The 24,944-nt window shown below is 38.3% G+C and overlaps 3 protein-coding genes across 5 annotated transcripts in view; all 3 read right to left on the reverse strand.

Moving 5' to 3' along the window:
* The window catches only part of rhot1a (ras homolog family member T1a), a 14,381-nt gene extending 10,065 nt beyond the window's left edge, over window positions 1–4,316 (reverse strand). Inside the window, exons 1-6 of one of the 3 annotated variants that reach the window (XM_024272299.2) lie at window positions 3,890–4,315; window positions 2,491–2,549; window positions 2,277–2,358; window positions 1,937–1,980; window positions 1,753–1,859; window positions 1,480–1,588 (exon numbers count right to left, since the gene is read on the reverse strand). In XM_024272299.2, coding sequence (XP_024128067.1) covers window positions 1,480–1,588; window positions 1,753–1,859; window positions 1,937–1,980; window positions 2,277–2,358; window positions 2,491–2,549; window positions 3,890–3,926 — 438 coding nt within the window. In that variant the 5' untranslated portion in view covers window positions 3,927–4,315. Of the gene's footprint in view, window positions 1–1,479; window positions 1,589–1,752; window positions 1,860–1,936; window positions 1,981–2,276; window positions 2,359–2,490; window positions 2,550–3,889 lie in introns of all 3 variants that reach the window. The other 2 variants (XM_024272301.2, XM_036213293.1) reach the window with 2 other exon arrangements.
* A 783-nt stretch (window positions 4,317–5,099) lies between these two features.
* Window positions 5,100–12,399, reverse strand: adap2 (ArfGAP with dual PH domains 2). Its single transcript, XM_024271364.2, has 11 exons — window positions 12,176–12,399; window positions 11,087–11,211; window positions 10,889–10,980; window positions 10,566–10,654; window positions 10,301–10,413; window positions 8,199–8,348; window positions 8,040–8,123; window positions 7,854–7,916; window positions 7,594–7,671; window positions 7,261–7,489; window positions 5,100–5,628 (listed from the first exon to the last, which is right to left on the reverse strand). Exons 1-11 carry the CDS (start codon window positions 12,261–12,263, stop codon window positions 5,603–5,605), a joined length of 1,137 nt encoding a protein of 378 aa, XP_024127132.1. The 5' UTR covers window positions 12,264–12,399; the 3' UTR covers window positions 5,100–5,602.
* A 1,448-nt stretch (window positions 12,400–13,847) lies between these two features.
* Window positions 13,848–24,944, reverse strand: part of atad5a (ATPase family AAA domain containing 5a) — a 21,960-nt gene continuing 10,863 nt past the window's right edge. Inside the window, 19 exon segments of the mRNA XM_036213066.1 lie at window positions 13,848–14,420; window positions 15,411–15,569; window positions 15,651–16,513; window positions 18,095–18,219; window positions 18,300–18,489; window positions 18,593–18,657; window positions 18,734–18,976; window positions 19,055–19,222; window positions 19,307–19,484; window positions 19,573–19,852; window positions 20,478–20,571; window positions 20,746–21,057; window positions 21,584–21,734; window positions 21,835–21,983; window positions 22,263–22,523; window positions 22,600–22,735; window positions 23,084–23,242; window positions 23,317–23,401; window positions 23,499–24,942. Coding sequence (XP_036068959.1) covers window positions 14,342–14,420; window positions 15,411–15,569; window positions 15,651–16,513; window positions 18,095–18,219; window positions 18,300–18,489; window positions 18,593–18,657; window positions 18,734–18,976; window positions 19,055–19,222; window positions 19,307–19,484; window positions 19,573–19,852; window positions 20,478–20,571; window positions 20,746–21,057; window positions 21,584–21,734; window positions 21,835–21,983; window positions 22,263–22,523; window positions 22,600–22,735; window positions 23,084–23,242; window positions 23,317–23,401; window positions 23,499–24,942 — 5,141 coding nt within the window. The 3' untranslated portion in view covers window positions 13,848–14,341.

Below are 24,944 nucleotides of genomic sequence, written 5' to 3' on the forward strand. Positions count from 1 at the left end.
ATAAAACAGAAGAACAATAGTTTGATTGCATACTGCAATCAAACTAATTATTTTAGGGTGTCCTCAGACTTTCCTCACCGAATTTGGTCCAGAACCTTGTGTTTGATCTGGATTCAGACTGCATTTCAACCAGACGTTTCTGTTCCGAACTAAAACTTGTAAACAAAACCATGTGACTTAAGATTTCTTCAGTCATTGGCTGAGAATTATGAGGATCTCTCAAAGCAACGAGAGAAAGAATAATGAAAGTCCTACGCTTTGCAGTTATTGTCGGGACAGTTGACTAATTCAAAATGTATATTTCACTGACCATCTCTATCAAGTTCAGGTACAACACGTTTTACTTGCTGCTTTGGTACGGCGGAGACATGCAGCAAGACGGTTACTGAGGAAGCTGCGGCTAAGATGAGTGTTTATTACTTATAGATTGTTGGGAAAACAGTGTGAGAAGCAATGTGTATCACGTTAAAGTTGCTCTAATGAGCCTCCAACTACATTTCAATGAGTTGCTGTGTCTCATCAATACTCCATAGTTGCCCACAGACTACTCTTTACATCCCATAATGCCCGGCTACGGTAGTCAGAGCAAAGCGGAGCTCAGTCCGATCGGGAGCAAACCGAGACCACCTCAAAAGATTGGTCCGAGAGCGGTTACTTGTCCCGGACTAGAGTCCACTTTGGCGTATTCAGACTGAAAACTTGTTCTGGATTATCTGGGGAAACAAACTCTGATTTACTTTTTATCTTTGTCTCATGCTCTCTTGTAATAAAGCCAGTTACAGTAACTTCAGCAGTACTTTAACCGAGATTTTGGCCACACTTTAGATGAGGTTCTGCAAAACACTCAAAAATCTGTAAACAAACATAGTTAATACATTTATTAAGCTAGTAAGCAGTTTATTAATATGATCTTTTTAGACACTTTAGATGTTAATTAAACTTATTTAGCATGTAAATAAGCCTTATTTGGCTTATTGTGGTAATAATGTTTTACTAACACCCTGCAAACACATTAATAATGTCAGTTAATGTGTCAAAAAGATCATTAAAGAATCTAATTATAAAGATTTTTTAAGATTATTATTTAAGAATAATTAAAGGTAATAAAAACCCTGCCTACTTTAAGGAGCATCAGTAATATCAGTGATGTAACTTTACTTTCTTGCCAAGTGCGTATGTGTAGGTGCTCACGTCTTCCTCCTGCCCCTCTTCTAACCTTCTACAACCATTTGATCCTCTGCATGCCACATGGGGAAAGCTGAAGTATCTAGGATTGCAGACGTGCCCCAGCCAAGCCTGTCAACACGCTTTGGAACATCAATCAGCTCACCCTGACCTCTGACCCCACATCTCACAAATAATACTATATTAATGACTCAGAAAGTGAGCACAGGAGAAGCAAAAACAGCTAAACTTTGACATTTAGTGAATTAGGACTTCCATGTGTGACGACAACAAGCATGTAGAGGGTGTGTTTACCTCCACACAGGTCTCTATATCCTGGAATTGGTTCATGATTGGGAGGATAGTCTCCATGCTGCTGTGCTCCACCAGGTCAGACTTGTTCCCCACAAGAATCAGAGGCACCCTGCAGAGAAAACAGTCACTTCAACACTTTGTTTTTCTACAAAATCTAACAAATCAATCAAATAAAAGTAAAAATCTGCTTAGAATTTATATCGGATGGCAATTATTTGATCATAAAAAGGGAATTTATGATAACTAAATGAATTCCACAAGACAATCACAAACCTGCTGTCTTTATCTGTCCTGTCATTTATCAGGGGAATCCAGTGGCTGGTCACCTTTTCAATTGACTTCTTGTTGTTAACTGAATACACTATGCAGATGACATTCGCCTGCAACAAGATCAGCACTATTACTTTGAGAAACATGAGGTTTATTTTTAGACGACAAATAAATGATTGAAACCAACCTTGGAGATTTCTTGGTAAAGCTGCTCGTCTGACTGCTCAGCTTCTGAAGGCGTCAAAGAGGATCGTTAATGCAGTTTGATATTCTATAAAAACTTCTTTCAGACATATTTTGAGGGCTAGAATCCAGCAAAATCACTATAAATATATTAAAAAAAGAGGCAAACTAGTGTTCAAATATGAGCACATTCTTTAAAGAGATCTAGATTGACTAAATCTGAACTCACTCATGTAAAAACAAGCTTGAAAGAACTTAGGTGATTAAAATTAAGTTTATTGAACTTCTAAAGCTTCTATTAATATTTACACAGTGTATCACGCCATATGTTGTGAAAGACTTACCTGAGTAGTCGACTATGTGCGTGGGCACTCTTTCCGGGGTTACATCAGCTGGGATGGTTATTTCCTCGGCTCTGAGAGGAACCTGGGAAACAAAACATATCTTAAAATTAATTTTAGTGATTATGAAATACTAATTATAACATAAATATATATATATATATATATATATATATATATATATATATATATAAATTCACATATCTGACTCACGTACCTCATCAGGAAACTCCTCACTCACCAGGGACATGATAAGTGAAGTTTTCCCAACTTTAGCTGTGCGGACAGATAAAAAACAAAAAAAGAACACATTTTTTTATATAGTGAGTAAATAAGATGTCAGCTTTGAATAATTATGTTTGGAATGTGTGGGAATTGTGCAAAGAGACAAAATAAAGAACCGGTAAGAGCTGTTGTTGAGCGTGGCGCTGCAGGTAAAATGTCAAACGAACGTTGACTAAAACGTGAAGAAATGCGCTCTGGAGAGACGCCAACACCAGCTTTTTTAGGAAATGCAGGATTGTAAACACTTACAGAAATAATTACAGAAACAGCAGTTTGGAAGTTATTTTGTTACTTATGAACTAACTAGTCTGATCAAACATAATTTTAAGTCATTTTCTGCATAAATTTTGCTTTAAGTCAATTTACAAACTACTTTAACCAAATTTAAATTGATGAGACATACAAGTGTATTTATTCACAAAATACACCTTATTTTAGTACTTCTTCAGGCATTTAAGCCTTTTATTTTTTTACTCCAAAGAGCTGCTGATATGGATCATCTCTGTGACAACAGACAAAAAAAACATGATGATAAAATATACAAAAATAGTGGCAGGATTATATGTTTTCAGTGCAAGCTGACAGATTCAAAGAGACATCTGGTAACCTCACAACCTCATTCTACTGGACTACACCTCAGGAGGCACGTAGCTGTCTGGCTGCACCTCCTTTAGGAACACAGCAGCAGCCTGCCAAATGTTGGCCATCCTCCTGAGCCACAAATAGCTTCGATAACATGCCCTCAAAACAAACACACTAGGTAAAGCCTAGTTTAGCAGGTTGGGATTGATAGTTTTATGGGAGGAAAGTCAAAAATATCTTGTAATTTCACAAATTTTACACAGCAATTCTAATAAATATATGTATATTATCACCTTTTATGAATGGATAACTATTTACTTTAAAAGGATGCTATGGATAGGAGGTGATTTTGGTGTATTTTCAAAATAAAAGAAGTGATGCTTTCCATTTTCTCATCAAGTTTTTTATACATTAAAAGGGAAATGTGATGCTTTCTTTAAGGCTGAACCTCCGATACCACTTTATATATAATTTTAAATCTATAGTAACTGATAAACTTTTGGAGGTCAAACCAAATTAGTGTTTTGATTAGCATTCCCTAAAAAATGTGTTTTCATATTTGGGTGTTGGTGTCGTCACGTGTTCAGATACATTCTTTTTATTTATTTTTTTTTTGCAAGTACAAATATTAAGTAGGACATATTTGGCACAAAAGCTAAATACATTTTATGATGAAAGTATAAGGCTTGATTCAATTTGAAGAGTTAGCATGAAGCATGTTAGCTTAAAGGATTGCCGCGTCCACTTACGTTCCCCAACTAGGAGTATCCTCACGTCTTTTCTCATGTTTGAGGTCAACTTCCACAACAACAATAAACAAAAAAAAAAGTCTTTAGGGTTTCATGAAGCTCTCCTAAAGGCGTCCTCCTCCTCCTCCTCCGGCAGTTTACCTAACGCGGGCCCTCCCGCTGTCAAACAGTCGGCGCCTTTGCTTTGTAGGACAAACCGGACGGGAGGTTTTCGCCCCTGTTCTGGGTTTTCCTAACACTTAACAAAAACGTACACTTTGTCGTTAAAGCGCAAACGTGATTTTAAAAGTCGCGTGTGACACATAACTCTGTAATTCCATGGTAATCACACGGTTTTCGGCGCCCGTACAACATTTCGCATTGGACGATCCATGAGCATGCCCGACCTCCAAGCACAGCACTTCTACGGCGAGCAGGGAAGTACAAACTTCGTGCGCGTTTCAAAAGAAACATTCGTAGTGCTGCTCTCTGGCGACGAAAAACGGAATTACATCAATTAAATAATTTAAACACTTTGTATCAAACTTTATTGAAATTAACAAAATGCATAATTAGACAAAGACAAGAGTTACAGGAGAAAAACAGTCATGTAAAAAAAGAAGAGTTTTATGAATAATTGTTTAAAAATTCCTGTTAGTTTAGGTTCTTTATGTGTCGTAGGGGATTGCAATACTGTCTTAATTTCATTAAAACAACTTTAAAGCGGGGATTTACATCAAATCATGTATTTAAAACATGTTTCCCAAGAAAAACTAACATTTTTATGAATATATGACGTTTTTGTTGAGCCAGTGCAACATTAATACCATTAAAAATACTGATGTTTGACTTAATATCTCCAATACAGTGTACAACTTCCAACATCTATTTATTTAATTCAATTCCACATGTATATTGTGTTTATATGGTGTTATAATGGCAGAATAAGTGTAATATAGGCTACTCATGTCCCATATTACATCACTTTATGTTCAACAATCTTCTACCATCTTTTTGCTATACTGAAAGTACATAAATCAGACAATATATTTTTTTTGTATGTTACGCTTGAAATGTATTTTTGCATCTAATCCTTAATATATCATTTTAAACACTTTTGAATATTCTTAATTTGTTCTAAATACAATATTAATAGTTATAATAATTCAGATACTGACATAATCAATAAAATAGTACACATTTGAACCAAAAGGACAAAACAAAAACCATGTGAGGCGTTTTCCCTAAGTTACTTTATTACTTTCCAACAAACAATAATTTCAATTTGGGAGCTTAACAAGTTTGACCACATACAAATAAAGGCGTATACACTAAAACATAATTCTTTTGTTTGGAAGTTGTTCACAAGTTGATCTTTTTACCTTTTCCTTCAAAGAAATAAACAGTTTAGTCTTAGTTATAAAAAAAAAAAATAACAAAAATACAAAATAACAGGCCATACATTACAAGTTATGAGTCCTATTATTTTACTTTACAAAAACATTGTTAAAGGAATGTACTTCAAAACATACTTTTTATTTCAGTGTACAACCTTGCAAATGTTAATAGTTCTAAGACAGTTTTTAAAGTTTATTGTAACAGGAGTTTTGGGTTATACGGTCAGTTCTTTGGCGAGGGATCAGCCGTGTGGAGTTCACCTCTCATGCTGCAAAGGTTTAACCTCTTCTGGTATTGCTGCAGTTTTTCTATTGTTGTCTATTGGTGTGAAGGTCGTCATTTATACCTTATTTTGGCTTCAGCTGGAAGAAAAACACAAGAATATTGGAGAAGAATCAAACACGTGTTCATGGCACATACATGACATCTCAGATGAAAAAACGTCATTGATTCATGGAAATAAACATAACCAGAAATACATTTGGAAAAAATGACATTTTGTCACGATCCAGTGCTTTGGTTTTGTCATAATCATCCACAGCTGTCTTCATTTAGTTAATCAACCTCAGTGTTTTTAAGTGTCTGGTTTTCAGTTCTCATTGTTGGGTCACCTGCTCGGTTCTGTTTTGTCTCATCACTGGTTTGTTCTGCTTGAGTTTATGTAGTAAATGTTTGAGTTTCTGCCACCATGTCCTGTCTCCTGAATTTGGGTCATTCACCACCATCCCTGACAATTTTTTCTAGAAAATGAAAACATTCAGAACAAATACAACAGTAATACATTAGATTTAGTGCCATACGCTTCCAGTAAAACATATGGAGACACTGTTTTAACTAATATTTATGGTGCAATATGTAATATTTTTTTATTAACTTTTATAATTATTCATATATTCTTAAATTGTGAATTTGTGACTTTTTTTTTTTAAATGTAGTTTGAACTATTATAATTTATTGTATATTGTTCTTGTGCATTTTGACATTGTGTTCTTTTATTGTAGTTTTATTGATTATGTGTCTGGAATGAATTCTAATTTTTGTTTCTTCACACTAAAAAGACGACATGCTACCATGTTGGTCTTATGAGTGAGCTGGGACTAATCTTAAAGTCCTACTCCAATTATCTTTTGATTTATTGTGAAAACATTCCCAGTGGTCCTTTATGAATATCCCGTTTTTAAGCCAAAAATCAAACTTGTATTGTTTGAGGACAGTAGTTCATTCTAAATTTGTCTCTCGGTTGATGTGAAGTAACCCCGCCTCCCTTTCCCATCCACATTGCTTAGAGCTTGGAATAGGGGGTTTGTGGCCTACCCAGCGTATTTTCTACGTCACAAAATCACTCCTTTTCTAATGGCATTTATACGTCTGCTCTTGATTTATAATGATTTGAATTAATTACTACTTCGTAATGCCATTTTTAACTTAATCTTTATAAATATACGTCCTCCATTATTAGAATAACACCACAAGAACATTTTAAAAGCACCAAAAAACAGAATTTTCCTTAATATTTTTCCTTAATATAAATGTTAACTAATTGTTTTGACAAATTTTACAGTCAAACAAAAAATCCAAACTCCTGTTTCCAGGGATGGACTTTAACAATGACTCCACTGTCCAGTTTCTCAATGGAAATTAGGTCCACATGTGTAATGAGCATGTCGTTCTAGAGTAGAAATCAGCAATTTGAGCCAATTTTGAAAAAAATTTGTAGGATTTAGGGTTAAAGTTAAATAGATGTTGATCTTAGACACATTTTCATTGTTTCTTAAAGGTTTTAGAAGGCCTGGAGTTTGATTTTTTTTATAAATTGTTATATACACGTATGCAAATAATCAATGCATAACAGAAGACTTTGCAAACTTCAAGACAGTCTGTAGATGCTTTTAGATTTCGTGTTGTCTCTGAGTGTAAGTTATAGATCCCACCATCAGCATGTGATCAGATCCATTCAGGAGTCAGTCAGTGATCGTCATCCTGAACCTGCTCACCGGCGTAATCCTGCGGTGACATGGGCCTGGAATGGATCTTTCTCAGGGCATCTATCCATTCCCTCTGCTCCCTCTCCTGCTCGCACATGAACACAAACTGCCGCTCTGGCGTCTCCACCATGATCCCGTGCTTCCACTTGTTTCCTCGAGTGCTTTTTGGAGCGAACGGACTCACAGAGTAATTGTTGCTTTCTGTGCCGATGAAAATGACCCCCAACTCCTCTGCGTCCTGCATTCCAACCAGTAAATCCACAGATAGTAACTGTATCTCTAAAACTTAAAGGAATGAAACACGCAAATTTCCAATAAAAACTTTTTTTTTGTGTGTGTTACCAGTTGATCTTTGAAGTAGAAGAGCTTCCTTGTTTGAGAGTCCAAAACAAACCATCTCTTCTTGAATTGTTCCTTTTGCTGCAAGGAAGTAAAACAACATTAACTCTTGTTTCCGGACACACTTCAAGCTGGCAGCCGTCCTAAACATCACAGTGCTGATCTTAAGGCCTCCTCACAGTCAAATTTGATGATGCAAACCAAAGGTGCAACATCTCAACAATCCTTTTAAAGTATAATACACTGTCTTTGTCACAACTTACATTCGGTCCTGTCTTTTCCATATATCCCTCTTTAAGGTAGTTTCTTGTTATCTTTGGTACCAACTAAAAAGACACAGCATATGAACAATTTTATTATTTTATCTACAAAGAAACACGAAAGTCTCCCTAAAATGTGCAAAAGTTTGAGTAAGATTTTTAGATGAACTCTTAAAAAAAGAGTCTTACTTCTTTGTCACTTCCTGTCGGGTACGCTGTCTTCAGGTAAGCATAGCGAGCGGCGCGTATCACGTTGAACCATGTGACTATTTCCTGCAGACAAAAGGACACTTTTATTCCTGACACATGTGTAAAATGTGTGAATTTTCACTCTTTTACTGATCTTACTTCTGGATTTTCGTGATAGACAAAGAGGTTTCTGGTGCTGTTTTCAGTCTGGTAGGTGAGCTGAAGCCCGTGAGGATGTCCGATCTTTTCCGTCTGAAATGTGGCGTTCAGGTCTTTGATAAAGATTACAGCTTTGGGGCCTTTGGACTCCTACACAACAGGAATAAATGTTTTCAGACAGTTTAACGTGAGGTGCTGATGAAACACACAACTCCTGTCAAATAACATGAGAGCAGCATGTCTGAAGACTCTGAGTCTGCTGTTTTCTATTAATACTTTAATTGGTTCTCTTTAGGTCTTTTTGTCTGCGTTACTCCTAACTTTAATCAAACTTCTGCTAAAGTAGTTGTTCATCCAGTTTTATTAAGGCAAAGATACAAAATCTAAATCAGTTTTTTTTAGTTATTTAGTATATACTCTGCTTACTGGACATGTTTTGATGTGAATCTGTTGAATTGAAACCACAAGGCTGTGTTTTGTTTAATGTACAGATTTTTTTCAATTACTACACCTAACACTTTCTTTAACTTTAAAAATAGTTTTTACAATCGTTCTAATGAGAAATTCAAACTGAAAAAAAAAAAAAAAATTTATTAGTAAAATACTGATAAAATCTTTCATCAATACGATAATAGAAATATTTTTTGTCAAAAAGAACTAAAAGAAAAGCTTTTTTAACCAAAAAAAGGGGCTCAAAAACTAACAAAAAATTTTAATTTTACCTGGAAAAACTAACAGAATAATTATCTTGAGCTGATAAACTAACAGAAAATGTGTTTTTTGAGGTGGCTGAAAAACTAACGGAGAAACTGTTATATTTTTGCTTGGAAAAACCAACAAACTTTGTTTCTTAGGCAAAAGGTCTACCAGAAAAACTTTTTTTTGCCTGGCAATTAATACTAATTACTTGGAAATAAAACTTAATTGGTTAATTAAATATTGCGCTATTTATGTTAAAACTAATCTGAAATTGAACTATTAATCAAGTTTATTTCTGTTACTGTGCACTCAGATTTTTTTATCCTGAGAGTTTTTTCTTTTAATATTGTCAAAAAATGCTCCTTCAATGAATTAAATTAGAAAAGTTTAGCCGATTTTATCCTTCGTTTATTCACATGGTCGCTCCCCTGACATGCAAACATTGATCTTTATTACATCAATGCATGGAAACAACTTAAATAAAGCACATGTTTTTCTGGAGAACATTCACTCCAAAATCTAAAAAGTTGCAGAACCTTATCGAATTTAATATGTAAAATTAGGATTTATAATGTTAAATACATCTTTTGGGAAACAATAGAACCTTCAAAAGGTTGAAATCTTGTATAATAAAAGAAGAATAAAAAAAGGATACATTAAAGAACCTATAGCATGCTTTTCTTTAGCCTTTCAGAGTGAACTATATCCATATATATGATCATAAATTACCTTTGGCACACTAAAGAAAAAAATATTTTTGAAATATTAGTTATGTTTGTCAACTCTTTTCTTATCCAGAAGTAAAACGACTCGATCTCTGAGGCTCCACCTTTCATGAACTGTTCTCAGTCTGAGTTTCACCCAAAAACAAAAATGGATGTACATATTGTGTATTTTCCTTAAGTATCCCGGGCGTTTAACCCAAAAATTTGGCAGACAGAATATTGATGCTAACGGGTTCATTTTGCGGTGAAATTCGGTCACAAAACGCAGACAACACCAGCAGATGAACATTAAATGTGTAGATTCCTCATCAGCGAGTTGATCACCTCTAACTTTGTGGAGAAAGTGTGTGTTTGTGTTAGCCTGGGGGGCGGAGCTGGCAGAGCAGACTCTTCCTGAAAGGGGCTGTTCTTACGTTGTGATGTCACCTTGTGAAAACGTGCTCTTTTTCATGGGTTGGAAGGGACTGGTGCTCAGTGTGCAGGTATTTAGAGGAACGAGATTGAATCAAACTACCTCTTTGAGGTTGTTTATAAGGAGGAATGAACATTATAATAAACGTAAAAACTCAAAATGTTGATTTTGCGTGCTATAGGCCCTTTATAACTCTGAAATAAACTCAGCGTGGATTCCTGTTTAATCATATTTGCTCAGCTACAACACAAATGCTAAAGACTCACGTCGTCCTTATTGTAGTACGTCAGCGTGAACTCCCTCTCGGACAGAACAAACTTCCTCTTCAGAAACTGCGTGTTCTCTTTCCCTTTCTTCCACAGCATTCCCTCAAAGAAACCTGCACAAATACACAACTTTAAAACGTTCTGCAGTGGTTTTATTTACTTCCTGTATCGCCAATTGACTGAAAACAACAAACCTGTTCTTCTTGCTTTGTGATTTGCCGGGAAATGTGTGTTAGGTTAAAAAAAAGATGAATGTTTGTGTTACCTGTGGTGTATGGCAGAGGTGGGTACTTGGTGTCTCCTGTAAATTCCCCTCTCTCATATTTAGCTCGAATCCACTGTTCCACCAAGACGCTGCAGACGTTCACATTTGACAAAAAACACTTTTTTTACACAAAGTGAGCTCAAACTGTTGTGCCATGAGGGTGTGATTCAGAAGACTTCCGTCCACCAGCAGACGATCTGCCATATTTCACTTCTACAGTCTGTAGTTGCACTTCTCACTCGCTGCAATGCTCCGTCAGCAGGATGTCAGTCACTGTATGTGTCAGAGCTAAAAATAACAAGAGCTTTTAAATAAATACTTACTTGCAGTCACTCTGACAGGGTTGATAGTAGAATGGTGGAACGGCTTTCTCGTAGATGGCTTTGGCGCTGGCATTGCCGTTGGACTTCATAAACTTCTCCCCAAAAGGCACAAATTGAGATTTCAGGACACTTTTTTTTTATTCCAATACTATTTAATACTATAGAGAATAATAGAGGGGTGGTGAAGGCCTCCCATACCTCCACTTGTTTATCATCCCAGAAATCCAGCTCTATGGATTTGATCTGACAAGAAAAGCTGCGGTGGACCCCAGAACACTTCAGGCACAGGAACACTCCCAGTTTGTAAGACGCCCAGTCTGGATCTGAGGAGGACAGGAGAGGAACTGAGCTGGAGAAACTCCAGAACAATCCGGTTTACATGATGACAAAAAGTATATACTTATTTAACGGTTTGAAGGCCCAGTCATGCACACACACATTCACACTCCGCTGCTGAACATTTGGCGCCAACTATAACCACTAAGAGCAATGTGGTTCAAGGACACTTCAACACATTGCAGACAAAGCGAACCTCTGATCTAGCACTCTGCATAATCAAATCTGATGAATTTATTGACATTTTTTGGTCTTTTACGAGTTGGGACAGGACTCAAACATTTATAAAATGGTTGTATTCCACCAAATAAGAGGCTTATATGGATTTCCATTCATTTTTCCCATATTTTTGTATCATAACACATAAAAATAAACAATAAAACTCATATAAGTATGTGGAAGGTAATCTGATTACAACGAAAATTGTGTTCTTAAAATCAGAAACATGTATTTAGATTGTACAGTTTACATGATCATTTAAATAATATGATGTCTGAGAAATGGATGCAGATCAGATTTTTGGTGATAAGAGTTTTATTGATCCAGATCAAACGACAGATTTTAATGAATAAAGTAACATTTGCTTCTAATTTGAGCTTTTTCATGTCAAATCAATGACTTAAAGTTGCTTGTAGACAGTAAAAAACATTGTCTAACTTACAACAACTTTTCTAAACTTAAATGATTATGACTCCAAAAATAAAACAAATTACTGAAGTGAGAAGGAAAAAATGTCATAAATGAATCAAGCATGACAAAGAGAGGAAGTAAAGCTTCATGTTTACAACGAGAACTTTAAAAATATGTATTTTTTGTAGGTAAAATTTTAACTCAAAAATACACATAAATTATAATAATACTTTAGTTGTTTTAGTTGTTTATCTTGGTTCCTATTAAAGCTACATCCATAAACATCTACTGAATTTCCTCGATTCTGTCAGCAGACCTTACCGGCCGCGCCGCAGTCCGCACAGCGGCTGTTCTCCGGCTGCTTCAGCAGATCCAGCAGGATCTTCTTGTTCCGTTCATGGTTTACCATCTCCCCCTCGACAGAAAAAGGCGCATAACGAGCCGCAGCCCTGCCGGTAAAGATTCTCCTCAGAGCGAAACCGCCGGCAGATGGAAGTTTAGGATGCTCCGCGGAGGCGCGCCGCCCTCATGTGGAGCGTCAGTGCGCGTCTGCGACTAGTAGAAATCACTATGTATGGCAAGCAAAAGGCATCAAAAGTCATTGTGGTATGATGCATCATAATCATACTGCACGTTCCTGGTGATTTATGACACATTTGTTTTCCGCAGACAATGACTGAACTTGTTGCAGACGCATAAAACTATATATTTACGCATTCAAGCGGCAACAACCAATGAAAAGGTCATGAAAACACACGGTAAACTGTTTGCATACACATGAATGCATATGATACATGTAAATACACTTTCAGGCTTGCACATTCAAGACTCATGTAGCAACACAAGTTTTTACTGCATTGCCACAATTAACATATGATGTTCCAAATCCAAGCTAAACCAGGTTTACTCGGACCATTTTAGAAACTCGGATTTGGCAGCGATGTGGAAAAACCATTGACATAAATGGATATGGAGCAAGGCTAATATAAAATGCCTTGGGTTGCAACAGAATGAAGTCAATTCAGTCGCCATTTTTCTACGGTGGATATCGCCATTTTGGAACCAGAATAGTTAGTAAGCAGTGATTGGTCCAAGAATCTGTCAATCAAATGAGGTGGGGCACAACGTGCTCTTATTGAGGCATCTGATTGGCTAGTTTATAATTTGCATAACTTGCGATAAAGAAAATATATCATGAAAAAATGTTGGTTTAGCTAGAACAAGGGTACGTGTCATCCATATTTAAAGAGTCAATCGGGTTGATTTCTTCCTATAACCACAACTCAGCAGGAACCACAAAGTCTTACAAAAATAAGACGCTCCTTTGTATTTATGTTATTTTTAGTTATGATAAAAATCAATAAAATATTGTTTTTTGTACATAAATAAAGCGCTAACATTGATGAAAACTTCATTTTTTTCTAAATATAAAGGTTCCAACATTTGACATGACCTCCTTTCAAAATAAAATACATAATTTCCTCTTAATGCAGCAAATATTGTTGTAGGTAGTTTAATGTCAGCAGTACTTAGAAAAGACTGTGTAGTTTATTTTATTTGATGAAAATACATAAACTTAGCCAAGTAGAAATAATTCAGAATTTAGCGAACCGTATGTTTTTTTCTGACAATATGGTACAATTAATTGAATTGGACTGAATTGATTCAGTTTTGTACCTTAATTACAAGATTTGCACTGCTTAGACATTTTGGATTCTTTCGCAACTTTAGGTTTTGAACACGTGCTAGTAATCAGTAGAAAAAGAAGCCCCTCCTTGCTTGTCCAGTGTGAATACCATGAGCTATGAGTTCAAGAACATCCATCAAATGCCCGGTGTGTCCGTAGTTTAGTGGTTTTCTCAGTGATTTAAGATACCTTGTGTTTGCCATAATGCAATCTAGCAAATAGTTAGCACAGTAATTACCATTTCTACCACCAAACAATGGGCTCATTACAGGAATAAAAAAAAAGATATGGACATTGAAAACAACACAATTTTAAATCCTTTATTGGTTCAAAAAACCAAATGTAAATTTGTACAAATTCGATGATTAAAAATGATTTTAATACATTTGTGAATATGCCAGTGGGAGACGACAAATGCACCAACAGCTGCCGACATTTGGAGATAATTTACAAGAAAAAAAAACCTTTATACAAAAAAAATATATATTTTACATGTCACCTCCCACAAATGATAAATATGTGACACTAGCTCATGGAAACAACCTTCTATTTGAGAAAAGTTTACAAAATGCAATAGTAAATGTGACTATAAAACATTAAGAAAATTTTGACATTGTAAAATATAAAACTTTTAAAGCACCATAAGATATCAGGTATCAGGTTTTTCTGTGTGCTGTTAAACTCAGGGCATTTTTTGTAGTAGGATTCAGTTAGTTTGGCGACAATAATGTGATTTAACAGTATAAATTTCCTTTCAAAATACAGAGGGGCCTCAATGATTGAAAGATGATTATAGTGGATTATGGGAAATCTTCTGCAAGAGACAGTAGAGTTCCCTTATCGAGACCCAGGTGGATTGCATCCAGATAGTGCAGGAATCTGTATTTAAGAAAGAGAGAAAAATAAGTTCAAGTTGAAGCTTTAAAGATCCACTCAAATGAAAATTGTGTTTTTTGTGTTCTCATGTTAGTAGACATATTTTAGGAAAATAGAGCATAACAGTCAAGTTCTGAGTACCAGTATTTCTTTATTCAAAATCAGGAGGAGATAAAAAACAATCTCTTTGAAAAAGTGTAGTTGTGAAGTAGAAGCTACAATTGGCCTCGTCTGTGCTGGCATCTGGTTCTAAACTGTACTGCTAGATACAGGACTTCCAACAAGTTTCTTCAAGTTAAATTTAAGACTTTTTATGGCCATACACATCAAAAATTAAGGCCAATTTCTCAGCCTATTTCCCATTTTATTCATTTATTCCCACCATTCCCATCTTCATTGTTTCTCTCTCTTTTTTTAACCGCTGGTTGGCATTCAGCCTATTGGTGCATGATTGGTTATGCCACTTTTTATTTCCATTATTTGATTTAAATAATCCTGGTTGCAAGATTACATTTTTGATAAAGAAATGTGAAACAGAAGAGCTTCAAACAACACAATTTTTAAGACTCAGATATAAAAATTCAAGGCTTTTAAAATTATTATTTTCAAATTCATAAATTCAATGCTTTAAATACTTTTTAAAACCCTGTGGATAGCTCAGATACTGCTTGTCACTTTTGATGCAGTGCTAATCTTAGGCTGGGGTTAGGCCTAAGATAGCAAGGGAGCGTGTGCACAGATGTATGATGGGAAATGGGGTTGCTCCACACCAAAAATCCTGACCACAATTCAAAGGCAAATTTCTAATGAATTACACTGCCAATCTGCTAAAACTATGTTCAAGAAAGTTACAAATTGCTTTTATTTTGCCTAAAAAAGACAATCATTATTTAAGACCACTGGGAACGCTTTTAAAATAGGTCAAAAGATGATCAGAGTGGGACTCTGAGTCCAGATTGAACATAAATATCTAAAGTTGGATATGATGCTCACCTCCGCTTCACTTTGCCTTGCTCCTTCAGCTGTTCGGATCTGCAGATGGTGCGAATGACCGGCAAATAATCCAGAGCAGCTGCTTGTCTGTTGCCCTGAGTGCCAAACTGCCCTCCAAACATCAGACTCCCCATCAGCTCGTTTCTCTGCTGGACCAGCCTGGAACACAGACACTGTTGTAACTGGATTCTGAGGAAGAGTATTTTAAAGGGTTCTCATGTTATCGTCTGACAGACTCACTGTGGTTGACAGTGGCTCTCCTGAGTGAAAGTCCAACCTTCCCGATGAGAAGCCAGCGGCAGGGTGACTTCAGCCGTGGCCTCCTTCTCAAGCTCCCCCCCCAGCTGCTGAACTTTGTCCCAGGCGTCTGCCGCCGACTCCCGACACTTATGGAAGCTCAAACCCTCTACAGCCGCCTGGATCTCCAAAGTACGGCTTCCCATAATCCATCTCTCTCTCTCTGTCTCAACCCTCGACTCGTCTGTCATTCCGTCCTTGATGACTGCGCCACCTGGTGGCGTTCTTCTGCAAATGTCACCCCCGTCTGGGTAACAGAGGAAGGAATCCATGTAGGACATGTTGTCCATGAAGTCAGCCATCGACTGAAGACATTGTGAGACTGGAGCACTTTTGATTCGCTCCTCTGGAGTTAAAGGCTTCCGTTTCACCACAGCTAGAGCGACCGTCTCTTTCACCGCCTCTACTGCAGGACTAGAGGTTTGCTTCTCACGGAGGGACACAAATCCATCTTCTGAGTCTGACTCGGACTCCAGTCTGTCCTGGTCGTTTAAAGATCTCTTTTTATTCTTCTTCATTCTGCTGGACACTTTGATTGGACTGTTAGAGTCCGACTCATTTGACTCGTTCACCGAGGTGGCGCTGGGCGGCAGGCCGTCACAGACGGGTGGCGGCTGCTGTAGTGATGGTCCAAACGGAGGCTCTTGTGGAAGAGAATCAGGGAGCTCGGGTCTGAAGAGCTTAGAGGTAGACAGCTGAGTTCGAGGAAGAGGCAGGAGACTCTCCAGGTTGGAATAGAGCAGATCAACTCCTCGCTGTTTGCTCTCCATGAGTAATTCCCAGTTTACCGACTCTGTCATCGGACTCTGTTGAGAGAGGACAAACATTAAACTGAAAATCATATTTAAGATTTAAAAAAATTCTGATTGGAACAACAAACTCCGAATAAATCAGAAACTCTGTTGTTTTTTAGTCTTTGCAGAGTAGGAGTTCATTAGAAATTTGCCTCCAAGTTGTGGGCGGGAACGTTGGGGTGAACTAAGCTCCTCCCCTTCCCATCACATATTTGTTTGCATGCTCTCCTGCTAGCTTACAGCCCCTCACACCCCCAACCCTAACGTTACAAGAGGAAAGAAAATGGTGAGCAATGTTGAGGCCTTGTAGTTTTGAGCCAGATGCCAATTTGGCTGAAGAAAACGAAGACATAAATGGATCTATTCGACTACAAGTGGATGCATCAGAATGGAGCCGAAGGGAGCTTGTGGCCTGTCGTTGTAGCTTCTACATAACACATGCAAGCTTTTACCAACAGCATGTTTTCTCCTGCTCCTGATTCACAATGATTTGAATAAAGAAACACTCAGAAATGCTATTTTGAAGTTTAATTTTATACAAAAAATTGTTAAAACAATGATTTTTAGTTGAGTGGGTCTTTAAAATCCCTCTTTTATTTGCATTTTATTTTAGTTGCAGCTTTATGATCTACAGTGTCTCTTTGATATATTGCTGTCTTGTGGACTTATTTCAGTGCAAATTGTTTTGAACAGTACACTATTCTACAAACTGGTTGACTATAAATCTTGACAATTAACCTAATCTGTGCTGTCTCTCCTGCAGTCTTTAGAATGCGCTCAGTTTGGTAGAGTTACTTAAATCTTTGATCACAAGCAGATCTTTTGTTCCCATTCTATAATACTGAACTTATTTTTCGATGAAGGGTTTGAGTTTAAATTAGAGAAAAAGAGTAAAAATGTTCTTGTATTCTGAGAAAAGTGCATAAAGTGTGCGGTTAGGGGTTTTATAGCCTTAAAACATCTATATATTCTTACTTCATAGATTTCACCTATCACGTGGAATGTAACTCCCGTTATATACAAGGGACCACTGTATTTGTAACATTAAAAAATGACCTAAAAAAGTTTCAGTAAAAGTCTGGTGCTTTTTCAGAGAAATTAAAACTTGGTTATTTGCTTTTTTCCCATCTTACGATGAGATAATTCTGGTTCATCCCTTTTTAGCTTAAATCTTTCAAAAATAACAAGAAAATTGGCTAAAATAGACAAAATAGAGCCAACAGAACCACTACCCATTACTCATGTTTTGGTGTCAAAGGTTAAGTTTCATGTTAGCTTTATGCATCTTGTTGCATTTTATTTGACTCTTAATCACTCCAGTAAATCCTTTTTTATAAAAAAGATTAATTTTCTTCCCATTTTTAAAGAACCATAAACAAACATTACGTTCCTTTTGTGCTTTAAACGTAGACATTTTTTAAACAGATTAACACATTTATGAAACACTTTAAAAAAGTGCTACATTAATGTCACTATGACAAGAGCAAATGTGTGTTTGACCTTCACAAACATTTATTTAAGTCATTTTGATGGTAAAAGTCTTGTTCCCTGCTCAAATAATACAGATTTTCTGGTGCTAAATGAAGGATTTACCCTGAAAAGTTTCCAAAAGTCTTGGTCAGGTTTGATGTTCAGGAGGCCCAGTTTGCTCTCGGTGCAGCCTTTCTCACACAAGGGCAGAGACGGGACAGGCGAGCCGGGTTCCAACTTCTCTTTAGCTTCAAACAAAATATAAGAAAAAAATAGGTGAATTACTGGGGGAAAAAAAGCTGTTTTAAATATCTGTGTGGCTGCTTACAGATGCTGTCGGTGTGTTTCAGTGTCTCTGCTGACAGCTGTCCATCAGCGCTGCTGCTCCAGAACTGCAGCTGCAGTAAACTCTGCCGGATGTCGCAGCGATTGAGCCTCAGCAGAGATCTCACGTCTGCCGGGTCTGTCCGCACGTTTTCAGCCAAACACAGCAGCTGCAGGAAGCCGCCAACGTTCATCTGAAACAAAAACACTGAAAATGAACTTCTAACTTCTCCAGTTTGAATGAGGAACTCATGCCGAATGGAAGAACGCGACGCAGCGGAACCGTGATTCACTCACAACTGAAGGCGGTTTGAAATGAACCTCCTCAAAGCTGCCGTCAAAGATGCTGCTGAACGCAGGATCTGGAAAAACATGGAAGGATGTGGATAAACACCACGAGCAAAGAGTTTTATCCAGCCACTATTCGGTCATACTAACCGCTGGTAGTGAGGATGACTGGCCTCTTGGTCGTACTCATGAACGTCTTGATGGCGGCTAGAAATCCTGAATCATCGTCAAAAATAACATTGACTTCTTCAAACAGGATGAGCGACGTGGCGGTCTTCTTGCTCCGTTCTTCGCTGCTCTTATTGTCAGAGGTAGAATCTGATGAGGATTTGGCAGCGATATCTTTCTTCTTACTTCCACTCTCAGTTGCTTTCATAACTTTCTTGGGGACAGCTTTAAAAAATAATCAGAATGTGAGTAAAAAGTGAATCAGTTTATATAGATTGTAATTTTTAATGATTGAGTTTTTACCTTTCTGTTCATCTTTTGTGGAGATGGATGGATCCTTGTTGGTGGGTTTACCCACTTTAAAGAAGTTTGCTAAAGAGACTGGAGCCAGACCTCCTTTTTTGGCTCCTCTTGGTGACTGAGGATTTTTCCTGGGAGAAGAAGCCACCCTCCGAGGAGAGTTGCCCTTCCCTGAAAGATGACAAAGCAAATGATCATTTTGGAGTCTTGGAATCAGGTCTTATGAGGTGACAGTAAGTAAATTTGTGCACATACGTGGAGAGGATCCGGGCCTGAGGGAGCCGGAACCGCTGCTTGTTCCGTAGCTGTTAAAGTAGGAGGGTTTGGGTGGGCCGAGTCCCTGACTGTCCACCTGGTGCGATTGAGTCGCCTCCTTCAGTTGAGACAGGATGAGGCGGCCGCTGCGCTGAGAGGAAGCATTCACCTCAAACACCTGAAGAAGAAACAGAACACAAACTAGTGTTAGACACTTTACAGGCCTTGGCTGTCAGAGCCGATGTTTAAGTGCGACGCATTTACACCTTGAAGCCAAGTTCTTGGGCACAAGCATAGACTGCAGCAGTCTTCCCTACACCAGTGGGTCCAACGATGAGCATCGTGTTACACAATGTGTCCTCTCCGTACTCGTCTGCACCGTCCCAGTCTGAATCTGGAGATTAAAAACACAAATTAATTGAAAAGAACTTCAAATTTTTAAAAATTAGGATAAAAAATTTCTCACCAATGCTGCCTTCTTCTTTATTGCTTTTCTGATTTTTCTTCTCCTCTCTGTCTGTGCGAATTTTCCATTCTTTTAGCCAACTAGACAAAAAAAAAAAAAATCCACATGTTTCTAAAGAAGTAAAATGTAAATAGAGGGCAATTCATTAAAGCCCCACTCTAATTATTTTTGATCTATTTTCAAAGTGTTCCCAGTGGTCTTCTAATTATGATAAAAAACATTTTAGCCAAAATCAATAAACCTGTCATTTTCTAGGACAGTTTCTGCAGAGCAGCAGTAATTCATTAGAAATTTGCCTCAAAATTGTGAGACTGGAGCAACCCTGTTCCCCCTTTTCTTTGCCGAGAGCTCTCTGTTAACAAGCTATCAAGTTAAGAAGCATAATTCATATTTATTATTACAAAATACATTGTAATGAATGCAGAGCAGTATCAAAACAAGACTTTGTGGCTCCTACTAAGTTTTGATCAGTAGAAAACAAACTTAATGGCTCTTTTACTGTTTAAGGTACCCAACCGAACATTACTGCTGGTACAACAGAAGAGGCACAGATGTACATGAATCTAGTTGTCTACAAGTGCATTTTCTAAGTGACAAATTCAACCCTTTTCAAACCATTTTTTCTTTTCTTTATCTATGTTCTTTATCATCAGAAAAATGTCACAAGAACAAGTTAAAAATGTTCATCAGAGTGTTTTTCTTCACCTGTGCAGCCTCTTCACAGATGCAGAGTTGTCTATGATTTCACTGCAGAGCTGCGGCTGATATTTGTCTGTCCACAGCAAGTCCTCCGCTGGATCTAAAGAGCACGACGAAAAACAAAAGCATGTTTGTGTTTCAGATTTTTAAAATGAGAGCATAACATTTGAGGAATTACAATCCTTTGGTTTACAAACATTATTTCCCGTTAATGTTGATCAGCATTTGAAATTTCAGAGTCAAACTTCTACATTATTATCATGTGGCTCCTCACCTTTTTTTCTAGTGTCTTCAACCAAAATCACATCATCTATAACAACCACAGAATCATCTTCTTTGGACTTTGGAGCAGGTTTAAGGGAAGACTTCTTCTTCACCTCTTCTCCATCCTGCAGCCTGGACCTCTGAGACCGTCTAGTCCGGCTTTCTCTCCGTGGAGACTCTGGAGCAGCTGTGTAAACGTTATCTTCAGACTGGCTGCACTTCTGCTTCTTTGCTACTTTTCCTGTTGTTTCTCCTTCGTTGCTGCTCCTCTTTCTCTTTCCTCCAACAGGCTGTTGGGTGCTCGAACTTCCAGCTTTGGGTTCTAGTGAATAAATATATTCTATTTTAGGGTCCATCCATCCATTTTCCTGACCGCTTTGTCCCTTTCGGGGTCGCGGGGGTGCCGGAGCCTATCCCGGCTACTGATGGGCGAAGGCGGGGTACACCCAGGACAGGTCGCCAGTCCGTCGCAGGGCCTCAATCACACACCCATTCACTCTCACATTCACACCTAGGGGCAATTTAGAGTCACCAATCAACCTATTAGGCATGTTTTTGGACAGTGGGAGGAAGCCGGAGTCCCCGGTGAAAACCCACGCATGCACGGGGAGAACATGCAAACTCCACACAGAAAGGTCCCAGCCGGGAGTCGAACCGGGGCCTTCTCGCTGTGAGGCGAGAGCGCTAACCACTGCGCCACCGTGCAGCCCTATTTTAGGGTCAACAATTTTAAAACAATGATTCAAATCTTTCTCTTTTAGAGAGAAGACAAACAGTGGAAGACGGATCAAACAACAGGTTAACGCATCATGATATACTAAAGTCCGTCATTTCTAACAGATCCTAACCTGCAGGTGTGGACAGCAGCTGGTGGTCGACACGTCTCTTCATTAGACGATTCATACACGTCTCTGCAGGAAAGTTAGGGTTGGACGTCCTGAACTCCTCCACCAGGAGCTGACGAACACTCTCAGAGAACTCCGGCCTCAAATCCCATCTCTGGGGAAAGAGAAGTTAACAATGACAAGGAAAATCATAGCTCTGGTGAAAATAAAGTAGTGGTGATTGTTCTTTAGATGATAGTAATATGTCATCATACGGTTTGGGCGGGGTTTCTGCAGGTTGACTTTGTCGTCACACCAAGAGAGCCACTGATAGGTGGGAGTGGATTCGGCGTTTGGCTCCACAGGTCCTTCAGATGACTCAGCAGTGATGATTTGGGCCATGGTAGACTCCAAAGAGGACAATCTGTTTTAGAAAAAAGACGTCATATATCACCCAAAAGCCCATTAACCCTTTAACACCCGATCAACATGTTGACTTACTGTAATTTGTCAAGTGTTAGCACGATCAACGTATTTCCATCAGATTCTGAAGCAGAGAAAGCGGCGTAACTTTCTCTGCTTCAGAATCTGATGGAAATACGTTGATTGTGTAAACGCTTGACAAATTACAGTATTTTATTTTTTTTTAAGTTGTTAAAACTTCACAAAAGAAGAAGGTAGCAGGTGCTATAAAGCAGCTCACCGTCTGGTGTTTGTGTCGTGTGAGTGACCGGCTGAAAAGAGGAGCAGGACGCAGAGTAGGCTTCCTTGGACGCCACCGTTTTGGCAATCTGTTTCTTAAAGGACTCGGGCAAGCCGCTTTTCAGGAACTCCCTGCGGGCCTTGAACTGACCATCATCTTTGGAGTTCTCAGAACCTTCACAACTGCTGTCGTCGAATATGGAAATCACTGCCGAGGGCCTCTGAGCAGACTTCTCCTGACCCAGAGAGGCAGATTTGGAGCCTGTCAGAAAAAAAAACAGACTCTTGGTAAATGAGGTGGTAAATAACTGAAGTATTTGTGGTGGTAAATAAACTACCTGGTGCAGTCTTGACGTCTTTTCCAGCAGCTTTTCCCAGAACGTCATTTAGGCTTCGTAAAGCTTTTGGCGGTTTGTTCTTTTCAGGTGCATCCTGGGAAGAAGTGCTCTGGTCCTCAAGGCAGATGATGGAATCCTAAAAACAACCAAAAATAAAATAAAATAAAATAAAAACAGAAAATAGTCTTAAAAAGACAAAAAAATCACTACAAGGTCTAGAAAATAATCCAATCTTACGTTTATTACTTAACAGCATCGATTCTGGGAGAAAATTGAATAATCTGAAGGTTTAAAACAGCTGGACACATATTTATGATTATCATATTTAACCTATTTATAATATTTGTTTTGCATTTGTAAATAAAATGCATCCAAATACTCAATTATTTGTATGAGGAACAGTTTTATCATAAATATTAATTAAAAAAAAAAACTTTCACTATATTCATTTGATGAAATTAAAGTTAATTTTGTTTCCTCTCACCTCATCGTCGCAGTAGTTCCCCTTAAAAACGGCTTTATTTCGTCCCGATCGTCTCACAGTTTCCTGTTTCACGGCAGACTTTTTGTTTTGCTCAATGACTTGTTTTGCTTTTTCCACCAGTTTCTTAGCCTGCTTTCTTTTGCGAGACTCATTGGTCGTCTAAAAAAAAAAAAGAAAAGCATGACTTTTGAGGTACTTTTAAAACACATTGACTTGGATTTACATAAACTTACTCTAGATCTTTGAGAGGAGGTTTTGTCCACTTCAGTTTCAGCCTCTGATGCAGATTTATTTTTATGAACTCTACTAAATTTAATTCTTTATTTAGAAGAAAAGAAGAACAAAGTTAAAATAATCCAATCACTGCAAATGTGAACAATAAAAAGCAAAATTTTCTGAAGGAAATTTGCATCACCTGATTGGACTTTGCTTGGTATCTGGTGGGCTTATGATCTCCGCCACAAACACACCATGTTTGGACTTTCGTGTCTTGGATGGCACGAGCTTTATAGGGCTTTCCTGTGATTTGACAGGAGTAATGCCCTCATTAGAAGCTTGTTGTCTCCTTGTTTTTCTTGCGGGAGTTGTTGGCGTGCTCTGAGATGTTTGTCTAATGACGGCCTCACGTTTGGATCTCCTCATAACTGGCGTTGGGGGAGTTTCTGTCACATCTGGGTCTGCAGGTGAAGTGTTGGAATCCTCTTTTTTCTCCTTAATCCTTTCCTTTTTTGTCCGTTTCTTTGTGGCTTCTTTGATCTCTGGAGGGGTTTCCTCGGCCGTAGGCTGTATGATCACATCCTCAGCATCAGCAGTTTTCTCTGCGGCGTCTTTCTGTTTACCTTGGCTCTTGACAGGTTTACTTTTGGGCCCATCCAGGCTGGGTTGCTTGAAAGCTGCCATGAACTGTTTTCTCTCGGCTTCACTGCACTTTGGAGCGGAATCACTCTCAAGTACATAGAGCTCGAGATCTTCCTCCTGAAGAACCACGTTGGATTTCAGCTTCACAGTGGGAGAGGAAAGCTTGGGTCCTGAATCTGTGGGAGGAGATCTGCCGGTCTCCACAGGACTATTAGACCTTCGTTTCTGGGTGAAGATAGATGCCATTTTGCCAACTGTTTTAACTTCTTCCCTGTTAGGTGAGATTGTATGAACTTCTGCTTGTGTGGTGACAGTTCGAGGTGAGATCTGCAGAGGCGATGCCAAAAAATCCACATGTTGTTCAGCTTTGGGGATATCCATCTCTTCGGCCGTCAACTTCTCTTCTGATAGAATAGCTTCATCTTCACTTTTGTCGTCTTCATCCTTGCTTTGACTGCGCAGAAACTCCTCAAATGAGATTTTGACTGTGCTGTCTTTAACACACGAGGTGTCATCATCGCTAACCTTCGCACTAACATCACACTCTGCTTCTTTCTCCGGCTCTGAGGGACTTTGCTTCTTTTTCCTTTGCTTTCGTGAAGTTTTAGAAGACTTTGATTCATCTCTTGGGGTCAACTCAGAAATTTGAAGTGCTGATTTTGACTTTGAATCCTTTTTCTGCACCTGATCACTTTCAGTCACATCAACCACAGCATTTGACTGTAGTTCTGCTGCAGAGTCTTTGCTCTCTGGGGCTTTTTCAACTGTCATGCAGTCCACATCATTGCTGATACTTTCAGTTGTCACGAGCTCCCGGGCAGCTCTCCCGGTCTTTTTACCTCGTTTCTGAGACCCCTGTCTCTTTCCCTCTGACTTTTTTTGCTTTTCTTCAGCTTGAGGCTTCTGACAGTTTTCTAAAGACGGCTCAGGCGGGCATGTCTGCTCTTTAGAAGAGGGGGCTTTTCGACAGAAATAGCTCATGATATTATTGGAGCGAGGAGGA

The sequence above is a fragment of the Oryzias melastigma genome, linkage group LG8, assembly GCF_002922805.2.
Source record: "Oryzias melastigma strain HK-1 linkage group LG8, ASM292280v2, whole genome shotgun sequence".
Taxonomy (NCBI): domain Eukaryota; kingdom Metazoa; phylum Chordata; class Actinopteri; order Beloniformes; family Adrianichthyidae; genus Oryzias; species Oryzias melastigma.